The 25,728-nt window shown below is 47.1% G+C and overlaps 1 protein-coding gene across 8 annotated transcripts in view; it reads left to right on the top strand.

Annotated features, from left to right (window-relative positions):
- LOC147010018 (uncharacterized) overlaps positions 1-25,728 on the top strand; it is a 144,695-nt gene that overhangs the window by 72,857 nt on the left and 46,110 nt on the right. For 7 of the 8 annotated variants that reach the window (XM_085860996.1, XM_085860995.1, XM_085860993.1 and 4 more), the window contains 2 exons: positions 15,686-15,742; positions 16,332-16,439. In XM_085860996.1, the coding sequence (XP_085717122.1) occupies positions 15,686-15,742; positions 16,332-16,439 (165 nt within the window). Of the gene's footprint in view, positions 1-12,527; positions 13,073-15,685; positions 15,743-16,331; positions 16,440-25,728 lie in introns of those variants that run through there. The other variant, XM_085861000.1, reaches the window with a different exon arrangement.

Here is a 25,728-nt window from a genome sequence, read left to right on the forward strand (position 1 = left end):
CCGAGCTCGTTCTGATCCAGAAATTTGCATATGGGTTCTCCTGCCGGACTATAAAGCGCCGAGCGCGGGGCGAATTTAGTCGGGTCGGGAGGAGAGTTTGAAAGGGTCAGTTTTTGGAGAGCAGAGTGTGGCGGCGGCGGAGTGTGGTGGCGCAGTCATTTGGAGAAGAGTCAAGTCGGGTCTGGAGAGGAGAAGTCTGCCGGAGCTCGCAGTCTGTCGGGGTTCGGAGTCTGTCGGGGAGCTGCAGAGAGAGGAAGCCTGGAGCGCGGTCGAGGTGATTTGCTGCAGTCGGCTGAGGAGAATTGCGGAGGGGACCGGATAGCTCGGGTCCGAGGCAAGGAAGATGGCGGTCGGCGACGAGCTCGCAGTGGAGTCGCTCGTCGCAGGACCCAAGCAAGCCAGCTATCCTCTTTCCCCAGAGCATCAACAATTCCCCCCCTTTTTCCCCCCCGCGCTGAGATAGTGCGAAAATGGGGGCCCCGTTCCCACCCCACTCCAAGCAGTCCCAACGAAACCCGCGAAGGAGCGCGGAGTCGGGGCACCACCGTGCCGCCACATTTGCGGCTCATCACAAAGACACAGGTAGGATCCACCCGGTCTCGCAGCCCACAGGCCCCGTCTGCCCCCTTGTCTTTGAGGATGGCCCTTTTCTTTTGCTTTTGAGTAAATGTGTTGTCGGTGCCGTCTGTAAAGTAAAACTGTGTAAGTGTTGCCGTGTGCTCGCGTAGTCGGTTGTAGATCTGCATTGTTGTGTTTCTTTTGTAGCATTTGATATATGTGCATAATTGTTGTAATTGTATATGTGCTCTCCGTGTGCCGCGGAATAAATGTGCATTATGTTGAACTGTTTTTCCCGTTTCGCTTCGTCTTTTCTTTCATTGAATCTCCATCTTACTTCACATAAAGGGTTGGTAGTGGGCTTAATACGCCCGATAATTAATCGGAACCGTCGAGGCCGACGATAACACTGCTCGGTTATCCCGCTAGTACGGAACGGGTGGCTTAAGTGGCCCGTGTCCGGAGTAGACCTGCGGCGAGGTGCGATCGCCCAGTCTACCCTTCGCGTGGGTACTTAGGTAGGTCGAATTTGGCGAACAACCCTATCCCACGCGGGGGGCCGATTGGCTCTACCGTGGTGAGGCCGAAAGGCCCACCCATGACTAGCTCCCGGCGTTAGTCCGAGAGGGTCACGACAGAATTGTCCGTCCGGTGGGCGACGTGCCGCGATTCGAGTTACGTGGCCATTCGCATGCCGGCGGGCGCGAATTCGCAACAATATGGAATGTTTGCCAAAAAAGTGGGGTTAACGTGCGTCAGGTTTGACCGAAATATGAGGGGATAAAATGCCGTTTTTCACATAATAGCAGAGATATTACGGGCTTCTTCATCGGAAAACAATGACGTGTTGTGCAGTGCAGTGCCACCAGGCACACATCTATAGCGTCATCACTTCTGTTGTACCTCGTTCACGTGACCTGCAGACCACTTTCACGTGCGTAAGAAATTGACAGACCTGCATCATCAGTTTCGTCGGGCGTTGTTTTGCACGATCGGCCATCAATAGAGGCGATTCATGCAGATCGGTATACTACAATTACGATGTAATACATATAATTGATATCTTTATTGCAATGCAGCTAAATAGTAAAGCTTATCATCATTTATGCTCCCCCGTGAAACTTTGACGGACACATATTACTCACGTGAACCGAGGAAACATCGCTCCGTACGAGCAATTTGTCGATCTTTCTGGCAAAACGTGTTGCAGAACAAAGGATTCTGAACATATTCTCTGGGGGAAAGGCGATTAATATTCCAATAGACGTATGTGAGTACGGCTACTAGGGGTATGCAAATGCGTTCTACGCGGATGTCACAAAACTAGTGCAACGGAATCAACGTTTTGCGGAACAAGATATGTAAAATCGGACAAACGATGAATTTCGATGCCGCGCACTTTATTACGGACGTGTCCTACGATATGTAACTACGTAGTGGGAATAGAGTATTCGAAACTGGGCAAAGGTATCCAAAGAAGAGGCAAAATTATGACGTACCGAATTCCATGAAGGCAATCTAATGCATTAGCAAATTTTGACTCATATAAAGATGATTATATTATGATATTAATAAAATAATAAATATAACATTTATCTCCAGAAGATAGTGTCATGTCAGATTCCTCCAAAAGATTAAGTTGTGTGTTTAACTCATCCAGACAAATGTTTCAACTGAATAAATAATAATAATAATGAGTCAAAGACAGACACACACACACACACACACACACACACACACACACACACACACACACACACACACACACACACACACACACACACACATATATAAACACACACACACATGCACAAACACAAATACACACATGCACACATATGTACACACATATGTACACACATATACACACATACACACACACATACACACACAAAGGCAGAGATAAAGACAGAGAGAGACAAAGACATAAAGACACACAGAGGGATAATTTCTCACCTTTGACTCGACTCATTCAACATCAGAGGACGTGAGAGAACTTCTTGCCAGCCAACAAAAATATCATTCAATTCTTTTCTGAACGATTGAATGTCTTCAAGGAAGTCATTCATTTTTAGCTACTCATCGTGTAATTTAAAGGCCTCCTGTTCTAGATCAGTTATCAACGATGTTCTTATTGAGGACAACCTGTTAGAAAAAGACACACAATAATTATTGGTTGAAATAGTGATTTAATTCTGTATAAAACAACAAATAATGAATTGGGTTAAGGATCTCACCTGTCATCTTGTGAAAACGATTGATCCGCAAGGTCGGATAAATTATCTGCACAATCCATTCTCTAAATAAAACACACTCGACACGCAAGTTGGTTTAAATAAGCAACTTGATGACATAATGGGAGATTTCACAACAATGGTTTTTTCAGGGTGTGTCCCACATAGGAAATGACTTCGGAATAATTTTTTTGGCTTGGTTCGGGCGAGGCAGATTGGCTGACTCCAGACTGACTCATTTTAACACGGAAATGAAACAGCTTGCTTTGAATGAATTTGAGAAAGTTACGTTTAAAAGCTGTTTAAACTTCCCTTTCTTTCGTGCTTGAAGAGATAAAGTGAATATACTCGATGGAAATGAATGTTATAAGAAAATTAAGTTATTCCCTAAAGTAGAACATGGGCAAATATTCGTTGGTTCGCTCTTTGAGTGGAATGAAAATTTGAAGGGGAAGAAGTGCTTTAATCAGTAAGTCTCAATCTTTCATAGTCTCAATTTTGCATTTGCTTGTATGGGAGGGAAGGGGATAGGTGGGGAGAAAATCAATCTCCTATTTTACATTTGCTTGTATGGGAGGGAAGGGGATAGGTGGGGAGAAAATAAGTCTCCTATTTTGGGCTTTTGGGGCTTGAGTCAGAAAGTTTTTCCCTTTTCCCACGTTCATTTGAATGGGAGTCCCAGAAACCCCATTTATCATCTACTGCTGCCTAAGCAGTCGCCTTGGCTATTGAACACAATCCTGGACGGGTTGCCACTCTGACATAGGACACCAGCAAGCTGGCACTCATTTTGCCAACCTCAGAAGGATGACTGGCAGAGTCAACCACACCTGGTATTAAACAGCCAAGTGGGATTTAGAACTCAGAATCCTAGGAACGCCCACCACCCTAACCATTGAGCCAACACCAGGCATTTCATTGTCCAAGTTGCAGAAAAATCGTGGAAACACGAATCAAAAGCGATGGTTGAAAATGAGGACAGAGTTCTCATGTACGACCTTACTATCACATCAAGCATGAACATAGAAAACAAAGCATGCACAATGTGACCAGGTAGAATACTCAGATACAAAAATAAAAGGATGGCATTGCATATCGAAGAGTCATTACTCAGCAACTTTGACTTAAATGATGTGGCAATTACAAAAATGACCAAGTACCATGATCTTAAAAATGAAGCAAAAAAACCTGGGAACTAACGTTCTGACAGGGTGCCTGTGAGGATTGGAGAAACGGAAATAATAAAAAAGAATCTCCCTGAGATTTTGACAAATATCCCATGAAATATTACTCCAAATGAACTACAATTGTAGGCTGTTCACGGTTCAGTGACAATCCTGAAAATAACCCTTGGAACAAAGATATGAGCAAAAGAAAATTTCACAACTTGGTCCTTGAAACGTGACTCATAGAAATGGGGGTGGATACTTTAATCCCTGCGAGGGCTCCGTTCCATCTTCAGAAACCTGAAAATTGGCATTACAACGAAAGGGAGAAAGTGTGTGTGTGTGTGTGTGTGTGTGTGTGTGTGTGTGTGTGTGTGTGTGTGTGTGTGTGTGTGTGTGTGTGTGTGTGTGTGTGTGTGTGTGTGTGTGTGTGTGTGTGTGTGTGTGTGTGTGCAGTAAGTCATTTGTTCAGAAATCATCCTGCAGGCACACCAAAAGGATTAGTTTCATGTATTGGAAGAAGACTCAATGTTGTATTAGTTTTTATGTCATTGAATCTCCACAATTTTTATCTTATTTTTTCTGCTCGTTCACCAATTCAATTTTAGCTCTTATATGAGCCCCTACATTGTGTACAAAAAAAATTGTTTCTAAAGTTTCCACGACAAGAAGTTTTTTTTATAAACAAAATACTGTGAATTTGTGCTATGCAAATAAAATAAATAATCTTTTTAATAGTTTTTATTTGAATTGTCAGTGTGTTTATTATTGTATATTTCATTTGAACATTGCTGGAAAGTTGTTTTTTCCCCTTATGCTTCTTCGGAATTGTGTTGATCAAATAAATCGATCTTCAAACCCACTCCATGTGTCAGTGAATTGGTGGAATAATCAGTGATGGTTGAAATGTTTTTAAAATAAAACCTTCATCACATGCACCAATACATCCTAATTTTCAAAAACTTGTACCAGGATGGGTGATGGGATAAGAGGGAAAAGCTGCAGAACAACAGCAACAACAATAACAATCCAGTGACAAACGGACTAAAATGAGACACAGCAACAACACTTAAAAATTTATAGACTTTTAGTTCAAGGTTTCTTTGAACCCAATTTATTGGTAAGCCCAAATAAGATAAGAATTAGGTGTTCTTGATTGGCACAAACGAATATGCAGTATGCAATGATGTCACATCATCCCTGTGTGTCATAAGAGGCGACCAGGGTTGGCGTCAGGAAGGGCATCCGGCCATAAAACATTGCCTCAAGAAAAAGCCAAACCCCTGCACAGCAGGGAAAAATGGCTGTAAAAACGGTCACAATGATGTCACATCGCTCCAGGATACGAAGCTCTTCCTCCATTACGGGAGACAAACAAACGTGACAGGCTGGACTGGCAGACAGACAATGGCTTTTTCCAAGTACATACTTTGATGACTCACCCCAGGATGCAAAACACAGATATCGAAAGAACTTGAGGCTTCCACAAAAATTCACATTCACAACCTGAACTAGAAGGGCACTCGGTAGAGTGCATACCTCCGCCACACAATGCCTGATCCAGAAGAACATATCAGGCCCAATACATTTTTGAAATATCATGCTCGATATCATTTTTGGCCTTCTGTCTCAATGGTGAAGAATCACTTTAAAGATTAAATAATTCTCGTATCCAGATTCAAACCTGAACGAAAATGTAATCTGCTTGTTCTTGTCACCTAACCAACTCACCCACCAAGTTTCATCCGAATCCGTACACAACTTTTTGAGATATCGTGCTATATATACATATATCTTCGTCTTCTTCTTTCAGCTGCTCCCGTCAGGGGTCGCCACAGCGGATCATCCGTATGATCCGCATAGTGATTTGGCACATGTTTTACGCCGGATGCCCTTCCTGACGCAACCCTGGTCACGTCTTACGACACATGGATATGGTACACCTATTTTAACCGGGGTATACACCAGCCCAGTATACTGGTACTCACTTCGCCGACCTCGAAAGGATGACAGGCTGAGTCAACCCCCTGGTTTATTAATTCAGTGGCCCAATGGGGCTTGAACTCAGGACCTTTTGGATCCCAAGCCACTGCCCTAACCACTGTGCCAACACCAGGCATCTCCCTCCATGCACATATATATATATATATATATATATATATATATATATATATATATATGTATATATGTATATATATATATATATATATATATATATATATATATATATATATGTATGTTACGGAAACGGCCCTTATTGGACTACTAAATATAGGATTAGCTCAGATCCCCCATTAAATGCATGTTTAGCTAAGTTGTGTGGTAAAATGGACGTTACCTGTGTGTCGGGAGGTGAAAGAGGATGTTTTATTGTTCGTACAGTGGTGGTGTGCCAAGGGCTCCCTCTTCTTCCTCCCCTCTCCGGACGATAGGCCCCGCCCAGTCGGCTGAGAAGGTGTGGCCAAAAAGAGGAATTGAAGCTAAGGGGAGGAGTTTGTCGGCTTCGCTGAGAGAGGCGTGCTCGTGTGTCGAAGGAGCGAACGAGAGAGAAACGAAGGCTTCATAAAAAGGTTGAGTTTGTGGAAAACAGTTGGGTTTTCGAGGCGTGCGCAGGGTGGCTTCGAAGCGAGCGAACGAAGGCTTCATAAAAAGGTTCAGTGTGTGGAAACAGTCGCTCTCGAGGCGCGCTCGTGTTTTCGAAGCGAGCGAACGAAGGAGGCACAGTGTTGGATCTGCCGGGAGAGACGCTGAACCTGCCTGCACGTCGAGTCTGCCTTTTTGGGGCAGTAGGAGTGGCGGCCTGCATGTCGAATCGGTGATCGACTCTTATGAGGAGGTGATTCTGCCGTGAGAGAGACAGCAGCCGGCTTTGAGAGGCGAGCATGGAAAGGAAAGAAAAGGTGATTCTACAGAGAAAGAAACTGAGAGGACGGAGTTGGGAAGCTGGGCTTCGAGGCGGGAAGGCAAGAGAGGAAACGACGGAGCCTCTGACGGTCCCTGCTGACACCAACGGCTCGACACATTTGCCGATCCGCTTGCCGGAGCCCGGCACATCGATTTGGGCCTTGTCTGGTGAACAGGCCAGGCCTGGATTTGTATGCTGGACCTTGAAAGAAATCAGCTGAGGCCCATCGTCGACTTTACGCGGGGTCAGAGCACGCGGAGACCGCATGCGGTGCGGAAAGGAAAGAGTGCATGGCGGAAAACATGGAAGGACTGCTCACGTACGAGCTCATTATCCAATCGAGCGTGAACATCAAAAACAAAGCATTGTGACCAAATATCATACTTGGGTACAAAAAAAGAGAAGAAGGCATTGCTAATTGAGGTAATAATACCAGTGTTTTGATCCAAATTATCCAGAAATCAAGAAAATGACCAAATACCAAGACCTCAGGAATGAAGTGAAAAGATCCTGGAAGCTGAAGAATGCCAAAGTTGTACCAGTGATGGAGCTATAGGAATGATCACAAAGAACATCACAGAGATATTAAAAATCATCCCTGGGAATATTACTGCAAATGAATTGTAGTTGGAAGCTGTCCCGGGTTCAGTGACGATCCTGAAGAGCGCCCTCGGCACCAAACTTTGAGAATGGAAAACTTCACAGCTTGGTCCATGAATCGTGACCCCTTACTGAAATAAAGGTGGATATTTTGAGCCCGCCCTGGGAGGACTCCATTCACATTCTGAAACCCACATATGTAGATACCAATGAACAACACACACACACACACACACACACACACACACACACACACACACACACACACACACACGGAGATGCATACTTTGAGAATTGATCGGCCTCCGTTTCATCTCCTGAAATCCACCTACCACATGTGGAGATAGCAGGCAACAACAGCAACTTGCACACACACACACACACACACACACACACACACACACACACACACACACACACACACACACACACACACACACACACACACACACACACACACACACACACATTTTGAGACCTGGGATGGGAACATTTAAAATCCACACAATATTCCTGGCAAATGTCTGCCTGCATGAGTGCATGCTCATACATGCATCGACCTTTGCACCCAACGGTTCAGCTCACTTAGAATCTGATTCGTACATGCTCGTCTCCTCAACAGAGGGGATGGGGTGGGGAGCCAGGGGGAGGGTTGAAAGAGAGAGAGAGAGAGATAGAGGATTGGAGAGAGAGGGAGGGAATAGGAAAGGTGGGGAGAGGGGAGGGGTCAGAATGAAAGAGAGAGAGGTCAGTGTTGGAAAGAGGGAGAGAGGGGTAGGGTTGGGAGGGAGAGGGGTGAGGGATTCCAGCAGATGTGATGCCCAGTTTATCGTCCATCCTGTTGTGTTCTTTCTTAGGTGTTCTTTTCTTTCCAAATATGTTGGAGTTGTTGACTTGCCAGATGTTGAGAGATTGAGAGGAAGATGATGAAGCAAGGTGGGAGGAGCATGTGGAACATGAGGGAGACGCCATCTTAACGGAGTCGGAGATATGTGAAGGATTCATGCTGCGAAAGAAATGGACTTGTGCCTTGCAATCAATTGCATTGTTTAGTATCTGTTTAGCGACATAACACATCTGAGAGATGACACACACATTGATGAATCACCATGCCTGTGAAACACCGGGATGGCTGTTTATAGCTGGGTCTCGATTCAAATCCAGGCTAGACAGAGTGAGCATGCGTACCTCTCGGCTTTCCCGCCATGGTGTGGCGATTCATTATTTCATAACTGAAAATATTTTTTCTCATTGTGATCATATAATTTATTTTGCCTTCCAACCTCCGGAAATAAAACTGCAGAATCGCCATTGAAACTTGAAGAAGACGTGCCAAGTGGCTTCACCGAGCAATCCACGAAACGGTTGAAGAAACTTTTAAAAGCGAAACATTTAAATTTGATTTGTATTTATCTATGCCGAAGTAACAGGTTGTATAATGGAAGATCGTACAAAAAGGAGTAAACATCGTGTAAAATAAAATTTCACCTTTTCATCGAGTCAGCCACTGCCTGGTGCACCGCAGAACAACACGTGGCCAACGCAGGCATGTGACCCCTAAACTTTGTTCAAGTCGATTGATATACAGTATTCAGTGACAGTGCAAATATTGTAGTGCACTCGTCAAGTGGCTTAAGCACTCCAACAAAACAGTTGATAAGAAACGGCTCACTTGGCACACGATTATCAATCACCGAACCGTCATATGAAACATACACGTCCCGGAGACGCCCAAGATGTCAAATCTGTCCAAATTGGACAAATGAACACTTTTCTTGGAGTTGTGACTGCTTGTAAGTTCGACTCGGGAGCTTAAATTTTGTAACTCTGCTTTGTTTAAGAGATTCGCGCAGTGATCACATGTGTGGAAATCAAATAAAGCCACAAATGCTGACGTCTCCAGGCGTTAATAAGCATTGCAATGTGCCCAACGATTCGTAGCTAGGATGAACGAACAGGCATTCGATAACATGAGTGAGGAAAGTGAAAAAAAAACAAAAACCTTTATCGTGAAGAAATCGTTGCGGCCTGTTCCAAGTTGAGGCATGGTTGAGCAGGCCAAAAAACATGGCGGCTTCAGACCCCAGCGAGGTTACCGAGGATACGCCTTAATACCCCATAGAGAGCGGTGACCAAGGATGCACCTGATAATGGATATAATTGAATAAAGCCGTTAATTATCTTCAAAAGGAGTGTTTTAATTAACCCAAACACCTAATTTTCTGTCATGTACTTCCTTCGGGTTTTATTAGTGTGCGTGCAAAGTTTCAGGCGGCTATGTTTTATGGTTTTGGAGTTATGGAGGATACACACACACACACACACACACACACACACACACACACACACACACACACACACACACACACACACACACACACACACACACATTTATTAGTTTAGATGTGTATTCAATTGGATGAAAATTAACACTTTAGGTGACCTTGGCCTATGGACCTCAAAAACAAAAGGCTTCTTGCTTGTGACTGACTACCTGTACCAGGTGATGAAGTTTCGTGAAGATCGGAGTAAAAATGCGACCGGTAGGTAAACTGATATCGAGACAGACAAACTGATCAGACCGACCAAGAAACTTGCGAAGCTTCAATTTCCCAATTAACAAACAGACAAGCAAGAAAGGCACTCAGTAGAGCGCATACCTCCACCAGGCGGAACAGTTTATGTTTTGTATCTCACTGATAGGCCGGATCCATCCATCCTCCCAAACGTGAGTAATGGTATCGGTGTTAATGGCGGCGGCGTCTTTCCGATTGCAGACAGCCATTAAATAAATCAGCAAGCCCGCCATGTTCACACGAGGTAATCCCCCAAGGTTACAAGTCCACTCACTGACAGGGATGATAACTGATCAGATCGGTTGAGTAGAACACGTCGTCCACATCCCGTCCACATGCCTTGCACGTGCCCATATCGTGGAGAGTTTTTGCAGTAGAGGCTGCAAGATATCAACTTTTTTGGCAAGTTAAAAAGAAAGTTTTCCAAATCTTTCACTGTGCAGAGGCACACCCCTCTTCGTCAGGTACTTTACAAGTATTTTTGGCTTCTTCTCGAAGCTTTGTGAGCCATTTTAGGTTACGATTCTTATCTGGCACACGTGATGTACGTTCCCTACCGGCTGCCCTGATTACCACTGTTGCTAGGGGTTTCTGCACATGCGTATGGAGAATTCTGCGGTTGGATAACATCATTTTGATGGTCATGTATTCTCGAAATACAGGGTGGAGCAGAGAAAGGAGAAATTTTTAAAACTCAGAAATTAAATAAACATTTTGTATTTGCCAAATTACAAACATGCCATCTTAAAGTACATAGCATGCCATTTATTTATTGAAGATCACATCTTCGTGGTAACTTCCGTCTCTGCACGAGCATGCCTCCAGTCTGCCACACGTTTTCCACGACGGGGTGAAGCATCTCCAAAGAAATTCCGGCAATTTTTAGATCCTCTTGGAGGATCTCTAAGTCTTACTCACGTTGTTGTTCTTCATCTTCTTCTTGTGGACTTTTTTGTTTCACAGCCTTCAGTTTTCATCGAAACTTCCTGAAACTTGGCGTATATATGTAAAAATGCCCTGTGCAGACAGTAACCATCTCCGATTTTGAAAATTCCTCCGAGAAAAAAAGTTATGACGTCAAAATATCTCCGCTAATGGAAATCGCCTTAAAAATTATCTCCGAAACTAGGCAAGCTTTTTGAATTCTGTTTGCGGGAATCGAACAGGGCTTTATAAGAGATGAATTACCGCACATATGATATATCACTATGACGTCATTTCAATTTTTATTACGTCATTCCTATTTTTTGACATTTTTGTTTCACAACGCAGAGTTTTCATCGGATCTTCGTGAAACTTGCCATGTATATGCAGAAAGCCCACGTGCAGTCAGGAACCATCTACGATTTTGGAAATTCCTCCGAGAAAAAAAAGTTATGACGTCAAAATATCTCTGCAAATGGAAATTGCCTAAAGAATTATCTCCGAAACTTGGCAAGCTTTTTGAATTCTGTTTGCGGGAATCGAACAGGGCATTAGCACAGATAAATTAACGCACATATGATACATCACTATGACGTCATTTCAATTTTTATTACGTCATTCCTATTTTTTGACATTTTTGTTTCACAACCCAGAGTTTTCATCGGATCATCGTGAAACTTGCCATGTATATGCAGAAAGCCCACGCACAGGCAGTAATCATCTCCGATTTTGGATATTCTTCCGAGAAAAAAAAGTTAACGTCATAATATCGCCACCAATGGAAATTGCCTATACCATTATCTCCGAAACTAGTTTGTTTCACAGCCTACAGTTTTCATCGAAACTTCCTGAAACTTGGCATATATATGTAAAAATACCCTGCGCAGACATTAACCATCTCCGAATTTGAAAATTCCTCCAAGAAAAAAAAGTTATGACGTCAAAATATCTCTGCTAATGGAAATGACCTAAAAAATTATCTCCGAAACTTGGCAAGCCTTTTGAATTCTGTTTGCGGGAATCGAACAGGGCATTAGCAGAGATGAATTACCGCACATATGATACATCACCATGACGTCATATCAATTTTTATGACGTCATTCCTATTTTTTGACATTTTTTTGTTTCACAACCCAGAGTTTTCATCGGATCTTCGTGAAACTTGCCATGTATATGCGGAAAGCCCACGTGCAGTCAGTAACCATCTCCGATTTTGGAAATTCTTCCGAGAAAAAAAGTTGACGTCATAATATCACCGCTAATGGAAATCGCCTACACCATTATCTCCGAAACTCGGCAAGCTGTTTGAATTTTGTTTGCGGGAATCGAACAGGGCATTAGCACGGATAATTTATCGCAAACCTGATACATCACAATGACGTCATATTCGTTTTTATGACGTCATAATTAAGAGGACGAGGATCTTAGCTCATTTTAGCTTGTTTTTTAACGAAATCTTTCTGTAAGCTCTTTAATATTGTGTGGGCATTGAATGTACACTTTGCTTTTTAAGTACCGCCATAAAAAAGTCACATGCTGTGGACCTTGGAGGCTAAGTAATGTCACTATTCCTGCAGATGATCTGGTTATGAAAAAGTAGTCACACGGCAGCCATTGACACTGGCGGAAGGAGACGTCGCGCCATCTTGTTGAAGCCAATTGGCCTTTCCTCTGCCCCACCCCGTATTTGGTCATTCATCTCTGTGTGTATCGTGTAAGCTGAAGGTGTCCATTCGCCCTTTCACCTTCTCCCCATGAGATTTTGTTCATCAAGTTAAAATTTAAAATCTGAAACAAAAAAAAAATCGTGTTTTCTACTTCCGGAGCATCGACACATTGTGCTTCTGGCGACTCAGAATATCGAAGTTCAGTTCGTGTCAGACAAAGTGAGACCAGGAGGTGAAACCAAACGTGGTGTCTCATCGAGCTGAGGGATCATGGACCGAGAGCCATGGAGCTGCGTCCACGATTCGAGCTCCTCGGATACCAAGTCGGGTTCTGATGGAGGGAACAGAGGGAGTCCGGGAGGGGCTGCTGGGATCTCCGGGTTCAGGATCCTGGACGTTCAGAACCTTCGTGTTCGAGAGGACGGGACGGACCAGGGCCCAGGTACGGGGTTCTCTCGTGCAGGAGATATCTATTTATTACGTACTCACGGAGGTTGATAATTATTTAAAATCAGTAATCACCTGGGCCGGAGGTTAATTACCTCAGAACACATTCTCCACAGAAGTTGCAGATACTTAAAGCAATTAAATATTTACCTCCTCCACCGAAGGTGAAGGAGGTTATCTTTCTGTCTGTCTGTCTGTCTACAGGATATCTCAAAAAGTTGTGGACGGATTTGGATGAAACTTTGTGGACAAGTTGTGTGTGTGACCACGACGAATTGGTTCGATTTTGGTGTAGATCCGAATGTGGATCTTGATACGAGAGTTATTTAATTTTAGAAGTGACGAGCCGGGAGGTGACGATGGTTCGCGGCCATTATTGAACAATGATGCCACGATAGGTACAATTGAGTTAGTGGAAGCTTTTGAAGAAGCCCTACCGTAAAAACCTATCTCTTCCGTCAAAATTGACCAAATCAAATTGGATTTTTTTATATGTTGTACTTATGGACATTACGCACAGCTTCTTGGAAATGAAATTGCGAGAAAAAAAATAAATAAAAAGTTAAAGTGGGCGTGGGACGCCCCTCATACAAAAAGACACAACTCGACCATGATATCTAGCTTGTGTCCAAGTTTCATCAAGATCGCATCAAACGTCACGGAGCTATGCTCTGGAGAGAATCACAGACAGACAGACAGACACACACAACGAAAATAGTGGTCACTGCTGGTGCCGGCGAACCAATTATTCACCTTTGAGAGATGGGGCCAAAAACGATTGTATAGCATGATATTTCAAAAATGTATTGGACCCGATATGTTCACGTGGATCAGACATTACATGGTGGAGGTATGCGCTCTACTGAGTGCCCTTCTGGTTAATTTATATAATTATCATGCACAATGTATCTATGCTCAACATACTAATACTATTTTACTATTCCCAATTCATCTCAGCTTGTGGAGTCGGCCTGATGATTTTTCCTCTCCACAATCCTCGATCTCGAACATTGCAGACTATTCATTATAATCTATACTATAATTCATGGACCGGTGTTTGTTTGTCACGCCGCTCCTCCTACAGTTGTGGGCCACTTATATCCAGACTTGCTACAGAGGATCAGCATAACCCCAATTAATGCTGAGGGATGTTTTTAGTGGGGGGAGGGGGACGCAAATTCTCAATGTAAATGTGTATGCAGCACCCCCTCTAGGTGGGGGGAGGGTATTACAAGTGTCACCATTTACAGTACAGTATTCCTGTCCCCACGTTTTCCAGTGCAGTGAGGTGTTTTGAATTACTAGTACGTGCCCGTACGTGCGTGGCCGTATGTGCAAAAAAAAACAAAAAAAAAAACTTTCAAACCGCGAGCCAGAAACAACAACCACACAGGCCGTTCCTTCGCTCTCGCGTGCCCATACGTGCGTGGCCCGGAAGTTCGCATATGGCAGTTACGATGATTCGCAATTTAATTTTAATGGCCAATTATTCAATTAGCGACAACGTATTTTGCCTTTTCGCAAGGAAAAACACAAAGAGAACAGAAGAGAAAAAAAGAAAAAGAAAAAAAAACGTACGTGCAAAAAAAAGAAAAAAAGTAAACTTTCAAACAACCACACAGGCCGTTCCTTTGCTCTCGTAAACGACGACTGGATTGGGGCATTGTGTTTATCTATAAATGCGCAGAAGAAATCGAGAAATTATGAGAATACACTAAGTCATCACAATCCGGAAGTCCGTATGTTGTAACCCGTAATGGGGAACGCGGCTGAGGATCTCTTCCCCATCGGCCACGCCTACGCAGCAACGTGTCTTTTTCATTGGTTATGGTAAATAAATGGCCATAACTTGGGAAGCACTTGTCCGATTAATATCAAACCTTGAAAAGGCACATACTCAGGTCCCCAGCGATATTCCTGGCAAGTTTCAATTAGATCGGACCAGTGGTTGTCGAAATAGCAGTCGCAGACACACAGAGATTGCTGGAATTATAGATAGATAAGCATTCGGTATGTTTTTGCTTAATGCACATAACGGTATGTTTTTGGTCCTATACGGAGCTCTCACTTGCCTATACACCGCCAAAATATAGGTACGCGTCAGAAGAACGTGTTGCATGCTTGGAACAAGATCGCCCGTACGGCGAGTACTCTGCCATATCGATCTATAATTCCAGCAATCGCTGTGTGTCTGTCTGTATGTGTGTCTGCGACCGCCGTTTCTCGACAACCCCTGGTCCGATCTAATTGAAACTTGCCAGGAATATCGCTGGGGACCCGAGGATGTGCCTTTTCATGGTTTGATATTAATCGGACAAGCGGATCCCAAGTTACGGCCATTTATTTATCAACCAATGACAGCACACGATGCAGCACAGCACAAGAGGACGAGGATCTTAGCTCATTCGAGCTTGTTGGTGAAAGTTTTGCAAAAACGTTTCCTGACAAATTGCATTTTCTTCCATGAAATTGAATTTTTTTCATTTTACTTCCAAATTGGAAACATGTTTTTGTTTCTGGTTCAGAAGTGTTGAAGTTGTGGTTATTTTGATTGATTGTCCTTTCTAGGTATTATTTTGTACTTTGTTTAAATCTCGTTTCTCTGCAGATTGTATCTTGGTCGTGAAGATGGAACCAGAAGGTCCAGATGATTCTCTTTCACAAGGTAAGAATCCAAATTAAATGTGCATTTAGTTCAATTTCTGTTTTTTTCCCTTTACTTTCAAAATTGTTGGAACAGCACACACTAACTTTATAGCAACCAACCGAACCTGCATACATGTGCTGGTTTCCCTCATGAAGTACACCAACCTGTTCTTTATAAAGTTGTGCCATAGTTATTTAAACATGGTACAGTAGTTAAAGAAGATGTAATCAGGTAAACAGGTGATGGACTTTCAAAGTGGAATGGTAATTTGATGCCAGAAATCTTCCCACCCTGTGGATGTGACAGAAGGACATTCACCATCTTCCATGAATGTTTTACAAGTGGGACATTAAATCCTGACAATACAAATGGGAAAACTTTGATTAACATACGTACCTCACACTTTCAAACACGTACCTCACACTTTTTTCATTCAATACCCTGTAAAAGATGTGCCTGTGCTGGATAAGACATGACATGTTGCTCATAGAGGAAGGTACCATGTTGACTACAGTTCCAAGACAACAATAATTGGATCCGTGTGATGAAAATCATGTGGATTCAATCATCAAGACCCTCTTCTGGGCTCTTTGTGATTTTTCTGCAGGTGAAACGGCTCCAGTGGAAGCTGGATATTTCCATGGAAACACTTTTCCAACTTCAGATGGTGTCCAAGTGAAGAAAGAACTGAATGAAGATTTTTTTCCTACGGATGGTGAGGACCATGATGCCTTTTTAGTGCTGGATAAGATACACAATGTAGCTCATAAAGTAAAGTACCATAACCTTACATGTTATGTAATTATATATTTTTACATCTATATTGTTGTCGTTGCTGGACTTGGCCCAGTTGCCCGGTCTGAATGCCAAAGAACCGCTTTAAATTGTTCATGCCGGCCAAATGACTGGTGCCCCGAGGAGGGTATCGGACCTATTTGCCATATTACTGTGTTCAAGTGCAATGCCAGAGTCAGCTGGGAGACGTTATGTGAATACCATGTACCCAGTTACTCAAATTAGTGACCCGAGCGGTGGTCGCCCGGACGCAGGTATGTTTCATGCTGGGCGCTAATTGCCGTAATCCCAATCGGTTCTGTAACGGATGTTAATAGCCAATGTGGCTTGTGGTCAAACACAACTCGATACACTCTGACATCAAATTATTTTATAATGACATATTGAAGAAGAAGGAAATAGTGAGAATACAAAGAAGCAATACAATTATTCATGATCTAAAAAAACAACCCTACATGCCTCAAGCATCAAACAAGCAGGAGTGCCTTATCCTTTAGGCCTCGGACATTCCACAGAAGAAGGACCAGGGAGAATTGACAATTCTGCACTGCCTATTTCATTGTCAAGTCTCGTCGCAAATATTTTCATTTTCGGAATTTTCTGACTTTTTTTTTCCTGGGATATTGGCTTCGAGTTGGATCAGAATGCAAAATATCAGCTTTTTAGCCAACGTAGAAGGTACTATATATATATATTGTTGCGGTCTTCGCGCCCGCCGGCGTGCGACGGCCACGTAACTCGAATCGCGGCACGTCGCCCACCGGACGGACAATCCAGTCGTGACCCTCTCGGACTAACGCCGGGAACCAGTCACGGGTGGACCTTTCGGTCTCACCGCGATCGAGCCAATCAGCCCCCGCGTGGGATAGGGTTGCTCGCCGGTCGAACTACCTAAGTACCCACGCGGAGGGTAGACCGGGCGATCGCACCTCGCCGCAGGTCGACTTCGGACACGGGCCACTTAAGCAACCCGTTCCGTACTATCAGAATAACCGAGCGGTGTTATCGTCGACCTCGACGGTTCGATTAATTATCGGGCGTATTCAGCCCACTACCAACCCTTTACGTGAAGCAAGATGGGGATTCAATGGAGGAAAAGACGAAGCGAGCGGGAGAACAGTTCAACAATAAAGCACATTTATTAGACGAACGGAAAGCACACAAATACAATTCCACCAAATGCACACAAAAAAAAGAAAACACAATTCCATTTACACAAAAAGCAAACATAAAAGTGAAAACACAGTGCAGAGCTAATACCGACTACCGAGCACACGGCAACACTTATACAATTCTACTTCACAGGCAGGCGCCGACAACACATACCCAAAACCAAGGAAAGAAATACCCTCAAGAATGAGGCAGGCCTGAGGCCGAGACCGGGTCGGGCCTACCCGTCTGGTGATGAGACGCGGAGCGCGATGGCCCCGCAACCCGCGGGCCTCGTGGACAGTGCCTGGCAGGGGGTGGGAACGGCAGGGCCCCCTTGGTCGCACTATCTCAGCGCGAGGGAAACAGGAGGGGGTTGCTGATGCTCGGGGTATAGAGGATCTTTATTATCCCTGGTGTGCGTCTCCACCTCGGCCAGGTCGCGCTGCCGGCCTCCCTCGGGCGTGCAGCTCCTGGCACCGACGCGAGCACCCCCTCGTCCGACTCTCTTCAGCTTCTCCAGCCACTGCAGCCGGGCTCCAGTCTTCCCACACTCGTCCCCTCCGTTCCGACTCCTTCTCGTTCTCGACTCCTTCTCGTTCTCGTTCGCGACTCTCTCTGACTGACGAACACCGTCCTTTTATCCCCCCGTAACTTCGCCTTTGACCCCCTCCCTTTGACCTTTCACCTCGCTCCCCATTGGCCCGAGAAAAAGTGCGCGTGAAAGAGCTTTTTGATCCACAAATTTGCATATATCGATCGCCCTGGGGGCGAGGCCAATTCGCCCCTCACTCACCGATTGGACGGCAAAAAGTGGGCGTGTGTCGTTTTTGATCCGTTTTTGAAGCACAAAATCCGTGATTTTGTACACGCTGTTCGACGCGCGTTCTGCATGAGTCCAACACCGGTACCCACAGCGGGGCAAGAACGGTGGCGATGCTACGGTTGCGAGGTGTGACGGGAAGGTCGTGGCGGTTGTGGTGAAGCGGCGTTGTGGTTGGTGGTTGATGTTGTGGTTGTGATGGTAATCATGGCGGTTGGTCCAAAATAAAGATAGTAAAAGAAAAACGGCTATCCTGAAGAGTCGCAGCACGTATAAATGACATGTATTCCCACTAGACAACGGGTTTGGGCCTAACTACACATATACTTACCGAGATACCTCACCTAAGGGACCTGAATGGTGGTTTGCGAATTTGGTAACCACAACACTACCCCCTTCCCTTTTTACAGACTCGTCCCGAGTCGTCAAATTTTCGTGTGCCATCATGTGTAGTTTTCCCCTAGTACATTTTACCTACGGATCCCTGAGTGCGACATTCATGGTATTCGTGTCCCCAAAATAAATAACCTGAGGGCTGCGTAACTATCTAAACAAACTCACTCACACGGACGACTTAAATAAAATTGCCGGCGCTAAGACATACATGCCGGGGGCGCACTCATATTTACAGTACATCTTACCTTAACTTACAAATTTTACACTAAACCATGGCCCAGGATCACTGAACTCTGCAAAAAGAAAGCAGTTAGCAGGGAGCCAGGCTGCCCACATGCAGTCTCTGGCTCAAACAATGCAGGTGACAGGGAACGTGGCTGGCTGCTCACACGCAGTCCAAGGCCTTCCCTTTTGAACTGAACGCAGTGAACCACAACGGTGCATGGGCCGCACCACGCAGTCTCCGTGCCAGCTCAAGTGGCACACGCAATGAGCACAACGAATGGATGCATGAACGGTTTGAACTGAATGCAGTGAACCACAACGGTGCATGGGCTGCACAACGCAGTCTCCGTGCCAGCTCAAGTGGCACACGCAATGAGCACAACGAATGAATGGATGAATGGATGGACGCAAAACACGGTGCACGGGCTGTCACTGCAGGCCCGTGTTGTAGCCGCCAACAGGGCAGTTCTCGCAGCTTGCAAACTGTTGCTTTCTGATCCTGGCGCACATGGAAACGAACAGGGGGGGCAAAGCAAAAATTGAACGGGGCGGTGAACATGGGCAGTGGGCATGGCATGGCAAAGGTAGCAGGCAAACACAGCCCGCAGAAGAAGGCCGCTGCAGGCAAACACAGCCCGCAGAAGAAGGCCGCTGCAGGCAAACACAGCCGGCAGATGAACTGGCCGGCACAGGCCTTGAAGAAAAACAGCCAGCAGATGAACTGGCCGGCCTTGCCCAGAAAAACAGCCAGCCGGCAGACGATCCAGCCGGCACAGGCCTTGCAGCACAGCAGCTGCAGATGAAGCTGGCCAGCCTCTGCCTCGAAAGAAAAAACACGGCCAGCCGATGAAGTTGGCCAGCCTTTGCCGTTCAGTGGAGGTTGGTGGAGGGAGTGCGGTGGTGCTGGCCACTTGGAAGCGGGCTCGGACCTACCTACCTGTCTCCCTCCCAACCTATCGCCTTTGCCTGTCACTGTACATACCCACTCCCTTAATTTGTCAAACCCCAATTTAGCCCCAACTTATTTTTTGTTGTTTTATTTTTACTTCCCCACTATAAATCGTCCCCTAACCCCCTTTATCGTCCTTGTTATTAACCTATCCTGTCACCTAGCCTACTCCCAACCCCTACGTTCCCTTCCCGGAGGGAGTAAGGGAGAGCTAACGTCCTGTGTCGAGGCCCAACGAAGCCTCAGAATGGCCTCCCCAGAGTTCGGCGATCTATAACCCAAAGTGGGTCCAGCGGCCCACTAGCGACAGCGAGGGGATGGATGGTGCGGAGGGTACATCTCCTAATCTACCCTAACCATTTAACTGTTAAACTACCCCGGGGCTTTCAACAGCGCCTCTCGCTTAAACTATTGGTTCTAACAACCCAGATTCCCGTCGCCTGTGTTGGTGTCCTTACAATTTCGGGCCTCGCCCCCAATTTTCTCTCCGTGCCCTCACACGGTCTCCTGGCTGGGACACGTGGCTCCCTTTGGCAGGCACGACCCTCTGCCAGAATCTCCCGCTATGGCACCCCCGGGCACTACACTGCCTCCGAGCCTACCAGCTCCCTAACACCGGGGAGTGCCCCCATGGCACCTCCCCTGAAACGCACACGTGGCAGGCCGGCCTCCCGGGCCCCTTTCCGAGGGTCACCCGTGCCCACTACACTGCCCACGCGGCTAATGGCGCCCCGGGCCCCCGCACCAAGCAGGCGCACCCGTGCCCACTACTCTATCCCGGCCCCCCATGGGCCCATGGCCTACCGTGGCCGACTAGCCTGGTGCCCGGGGTACCCTCTCAGCGATACTCACCTTTCGCAGCCACGCTCCCAAGCCCGTCAACAGGGCTCCTGCACCCCTCCAAATGGGTTTCGAGCCTACTTTCCCACCAACAGCAAAACGACCTCCATTTTTCAATTTGACTAACCCAGCTAACTCACTTTACTCTGACCCCGGGGTCCCTTGGGCGGGAGTCACTCCTCCCCCCAATCACTCATCGCACCATGCATTCCCCATTCACTCCACTCACACAGACCCGCTGGCCTCACTCACTCACCAAGCACATGCCTCACAACTCACCAACTCTTCAACACACACACCGCTGAACTCTGCCATCCTTCTATCTGCATCCCCTAACTAACTCGTGCTCCCACGTCGTCCCTTAAACTATAGCACGTTCCCTTTTAACACTACGTTGCTAAGCTACGTCCCCTCTACACATCCAAAGTCTGTCTCTGTCTCCAAAATAAATCATTTTATTTCCCAACCTAAATCTGGCTACAATCCCTCTAACTAATCCATTCCACGGACTCCATGAGGACTTACCCCTGCCCCATGAAGTCGGTCTAACTAAGCTAACCCTTCCCCCTAACTAGTTTCCATCCTGTGCCCAGGTAAGGGGGTCTTCCACCCCTTGCCCAGGAATCCTGTGCACCCGAAAGTGAGGCTTGCTTTTCCTTATTTTCTTTACCTGCGCAGCACCAGCGCGGCAACTCAGAGCTCGCGCACTTTGAACCTGCCCGTGACGTCATGCAGCTGCACGTGTTCCTCGTCCCTCCTTGGACGGCACCATCCGGCAGGGATACCTCTCCTGCCGGATTCCAACCCCACGTGCAGCCATGGCGTCACCGTGCGCATAAAAAAAACACAAGCCCCACGTCTCGAGGGGTTCCCCACGCGAACACATGTGCTTTGCCCGTTGGAGCTTAACACACACGATCGCGTGGAGAACCCGTCCGGTCCAAATCCATAATCCTGCCTAAACTTTGTCCGTCCGCGGGATCGGCAAATCCACCGCGTGCGTTTCCGGACCGGGACTTCACTCTCGCAAGCGAGCACGTGGTGGTCTCGTGCGTTGCACAGCACGGACCTCGTGCTCACTGCTGGGTGAACCTGGCACGGTTCCCGAAACAACTACAGCCGCTACTCGGCTTTCGTTCCTCCCATGTCGCCGTCTCCGTCTCCATTCGACCCACGCATTCCTGCGTGTTACGACGCACACAGTCCACTCCATCACATTCACACCGGGAGATGCGGCTGCGTGCTCCCGCATGCCAACCGACATCTCCCTCACATACCGCTCTCTCACACACACGGTCTCCCTTGCACACAGCGACCTTGCACACGGCCGTTCACTCACGCGTGCGGGGGCACTCACCCGCGGTTCCTCACTCGCACTCCGTGCCTCATCCACACACGCGGGGGCACTCAACCGCTGTGCCTCATCCACACACCGTTCCTCACTTATACACGCGGGGGCACTCAACCGCGGTGCCTCATCCACACACGCGGGGGCACTCAACCGCGGTGTCTCATCCATACTCCGTGCCTCACTCACACACGGTGCCTCATCCACACACGGCGTGCTGGGAAGCACGCACTCCGGCACAATCGCCACCACACCAATCACACACGGGGTCGCTTCCACACACGGGGACGCACTCACACCTTGCACCACACACACAGGGACAACCACACTGGGGATTCGTGTCCCCACAAGGGTCTCCGGGGCCTCTATACCCCCCAAGCTCTCCGTGCACCCGTCCACAGCACCCGTCCCCTCAACCTCGCGAAGCACGACCGAACTCACCTGGTCGTGACTCACCTCAAGGGGGCATACTCCCTCCCCTCGTTCCTGGAGGAGGCCATCCAGGTGCTCGCACTGGGTCCCCACACGCTCCGCGAGCTCACCCCCATTGTCCTCCACTACCTCCGTGTGTGTGTGCGCGTCACTTACCCCGTCTTCATCGTGTTTATTGGTCTCTGCTTCTTTCTGGCGTCTTTCCATTATCTTTATGTAGGTCAACCTTGCTTTCTCTTTAAGTCGCTCCCGTCCTTCCCTGTTTTTCACTCCTTGCTCTTTCACGATCTCCGCGTACCTCATCCTTGCTTTCCGTATTAATTGTTCTTTTCTCTCCCTCCCAATTACTTTCACCTCGTCTCTTGTCTCCCAAATTATTTTCTTACCCGCCTCCACCGCTGGCCTGTCAGCCGCTGCACCCCCTCCCAGCTCGTTCGTTCCGACACGTGGAGTCGCCATTTTAAGTTCCCTGCTGACGGCCTTCATGCCCGCCTGCAGGCATCGGCCCATGTTCTGCGTCTCACCCCGTAGTTCTTTTATTTCTTCCTTCATGTTTGCTTCCATTCCGTTTATTTGCTTGTTCATTTCGTTTTTCATTTCATTTGTATTTGTATCCATCTTTTCGTTCATGCCTTTCATTTCGTTTGTATTTGTATCCATCTTTTCGTTTATTTGTTGTGTATTCGCATCCATCGTCGTTTTCACTTCATTCATTTGCTTGTTCATGTCTTTCATTTCGTTTTTTATTTCATTTGTCATTGCCGCCAGCATGGCTAGCTCGCTGAGCCACGTCGGGTGCGCTTGAGTGAGCCGTTTCGGCAGGGGTTGGGGAAGGGTCTTGGTGGAGAGGGAGGTGTCATACACCGCGGCCGCTGCCGCACCCACGTCGGGCCCTGGGTTCAGTTGGGCGAGGCCGTGTTCCTGCACAATCAACATTTCCTGCACGGGGATTCCATCCTGGACCATGGACTCTACATTATTACACCTATACATTTCTAATACCCCCGGCTCCCGCTGCGCCTTGAGACGCCATCTTGCTTCTCGTGAAGGGTTAATTTAACTCGCTCGTAATTTGGAGGGAATCGGGGTCGCTCCTCTCACCCTGGACCGATTCCCGTGAATTTAGGCAGGAGACAGGAGAGCCCGTTTTCCTGTTCTCCGATACCAGTGCCGAGGGCGGCGATGAATTTGTATCGCACGACCTGACACCAGTGTTGCGGTATTTGCGCCCGCCGGCGTGCGACGGCCACGTAACTCGAATCGCGGCACGTCGCCCACCGGACGGACAATCCAGTCGTGACCCTCTCGGACTAACGCCGGGAACCAGTCACGGGTGGACCTTTCGGTCTCACCGCGATCGAGCCAATCAGCCCCCGCGTGGGATAGGGTTGCTCGCCAAATTCGAACTACCTAAGTACCCACGCGGAGGGTAGACCGGGCGATCGCACCTCGCCGCAGGTCGACTTCGGACACGGGCCACTTAAGCGACCCGTTCCGTACTATCAGAATAACCGAGCGGTGTTATCGTCGACCTCGACGGTTCGATTAATTATCGGGCGTATTCAGCCCACTACCAACCCTTTACGTGAAGCAAGATGGGGATTCAATGGAGGAAAAGACGAAGCGAAGCAGGAGAACAGTTCAACAATAAAGCACATTTATTCGCGACGAACGGAAAGCACACAAATACAATTCCACCAAATGCACACAAAAAAAGAAAACACAATTCCATTTACACAAAAAGCAAACATAAAAGTGAAAACACAGTGCAGAGCTAATACCGACTACCGAGCACACGGCAACACTTATACAATTCTACTTCACAGACGGCGCCGACAACACATACCCAAAACCAAGGAAAAGAAATACCCTCAAGAATGAGGCAGGCCTGAGGCCGAGACCGGGTCGGGCCTACCCGTCTGGTGATGAGACGCGGAGCGGCGATGGCCCGCAACCCGCGGGCCTCGTGGACAGTGCCGGGCAGGGGGCGGGAGCAGGGGCCCCCTTGGTCGCACTATCTCAGCGCGGGGGGAAACAGGAGGGGGTTGCTGATGCTCGGGGTATAGAGGATCTTTATTATCCCTGGTGTGCGTCTCCACCTCGGCCAGGTCGCGCTGCCGGCCTCCCTCGGGCGTGCAGCTCCTGGCACCGACGCGAGCACCCCCTCGTCCGACTCTCTTCAGCTTCTCCAGCCACTGCAGGCTTCAGGCTCCAGTCTTCCACACTCGTCCCCTCCGTTCCGACTCCTTCTCGTTCTCGACTCCTTCTCGTTCTCGTTCGCGACTCTCTCTGACTGACGAACACCGTCCTTTTATCCCCCCGTAACTTCGCCTTTGACCCCCTCCCTTTGACCTTTCACCTCGCTCCCCATTGGCCCGAGAAAAAGTGGGCGTGAAGGCTTTTTGATCCACAAATTTGCATATATCGATCGCCCTGGGGGCGGGGCCAATTCGCCCCTCGCTCACCGATTGGACGGCAAAAAGTGGGCGTGTGTCGTTTTTGATCCGTTTTTGAAGCACAAAATCCGTGATTTTGTACACGCTGTTCGACGCGCGTTCTGCATGAGTCCAACACCGGTACCCACAGCGGGGCAAGAACGGTGGCGATGCTACGGTTGCGAGGTGTGACGGGAAGGTCGTGGCGGTTGTGGTGGCGGTTGTGGTGGTGGTTGATGTTGTGGTTGTGGTGGTAATCATGGCGGTTGGTCCAAAATAAAGATAGTAAAAGAAAAACGGCTATCCTGAAGAGTCGCAGCACGCATAAATGACATGTATTCCCACTAGACAACGGGTTTGGGCCTAACTACACATGTACTTACCGAGATACCTCACCTAAGGGACCTGAATGGTGGTTTGCGAATTTGGTAACCACAACAATATATATATATATATATATATATATATATATATATATATATATATATATATATATATATATATATATATATATTTGTATATTGCAGTTCTGAAAACCACATGCCTCTAAGGCAATGGCATCCATCATACAGTGACCCCCAGACAGTTATTTCATTAATATACGTGCAGTTA

Source organism: Eptatretus burgeri, chromosome 17, assembly GCF_056783735.1.
Source record: "Eptatretus burgeri isolate ZD-2024b chromosome 17, Ebu_testis_v1, whole genome shotgun sequence".
Taxonomy (NCBI): Eukaryota; Metazoa; Chordata; class Myxini; order Myxiniformes; family Myxinidae; genus Eptatretus; species Eptatretus burgeri.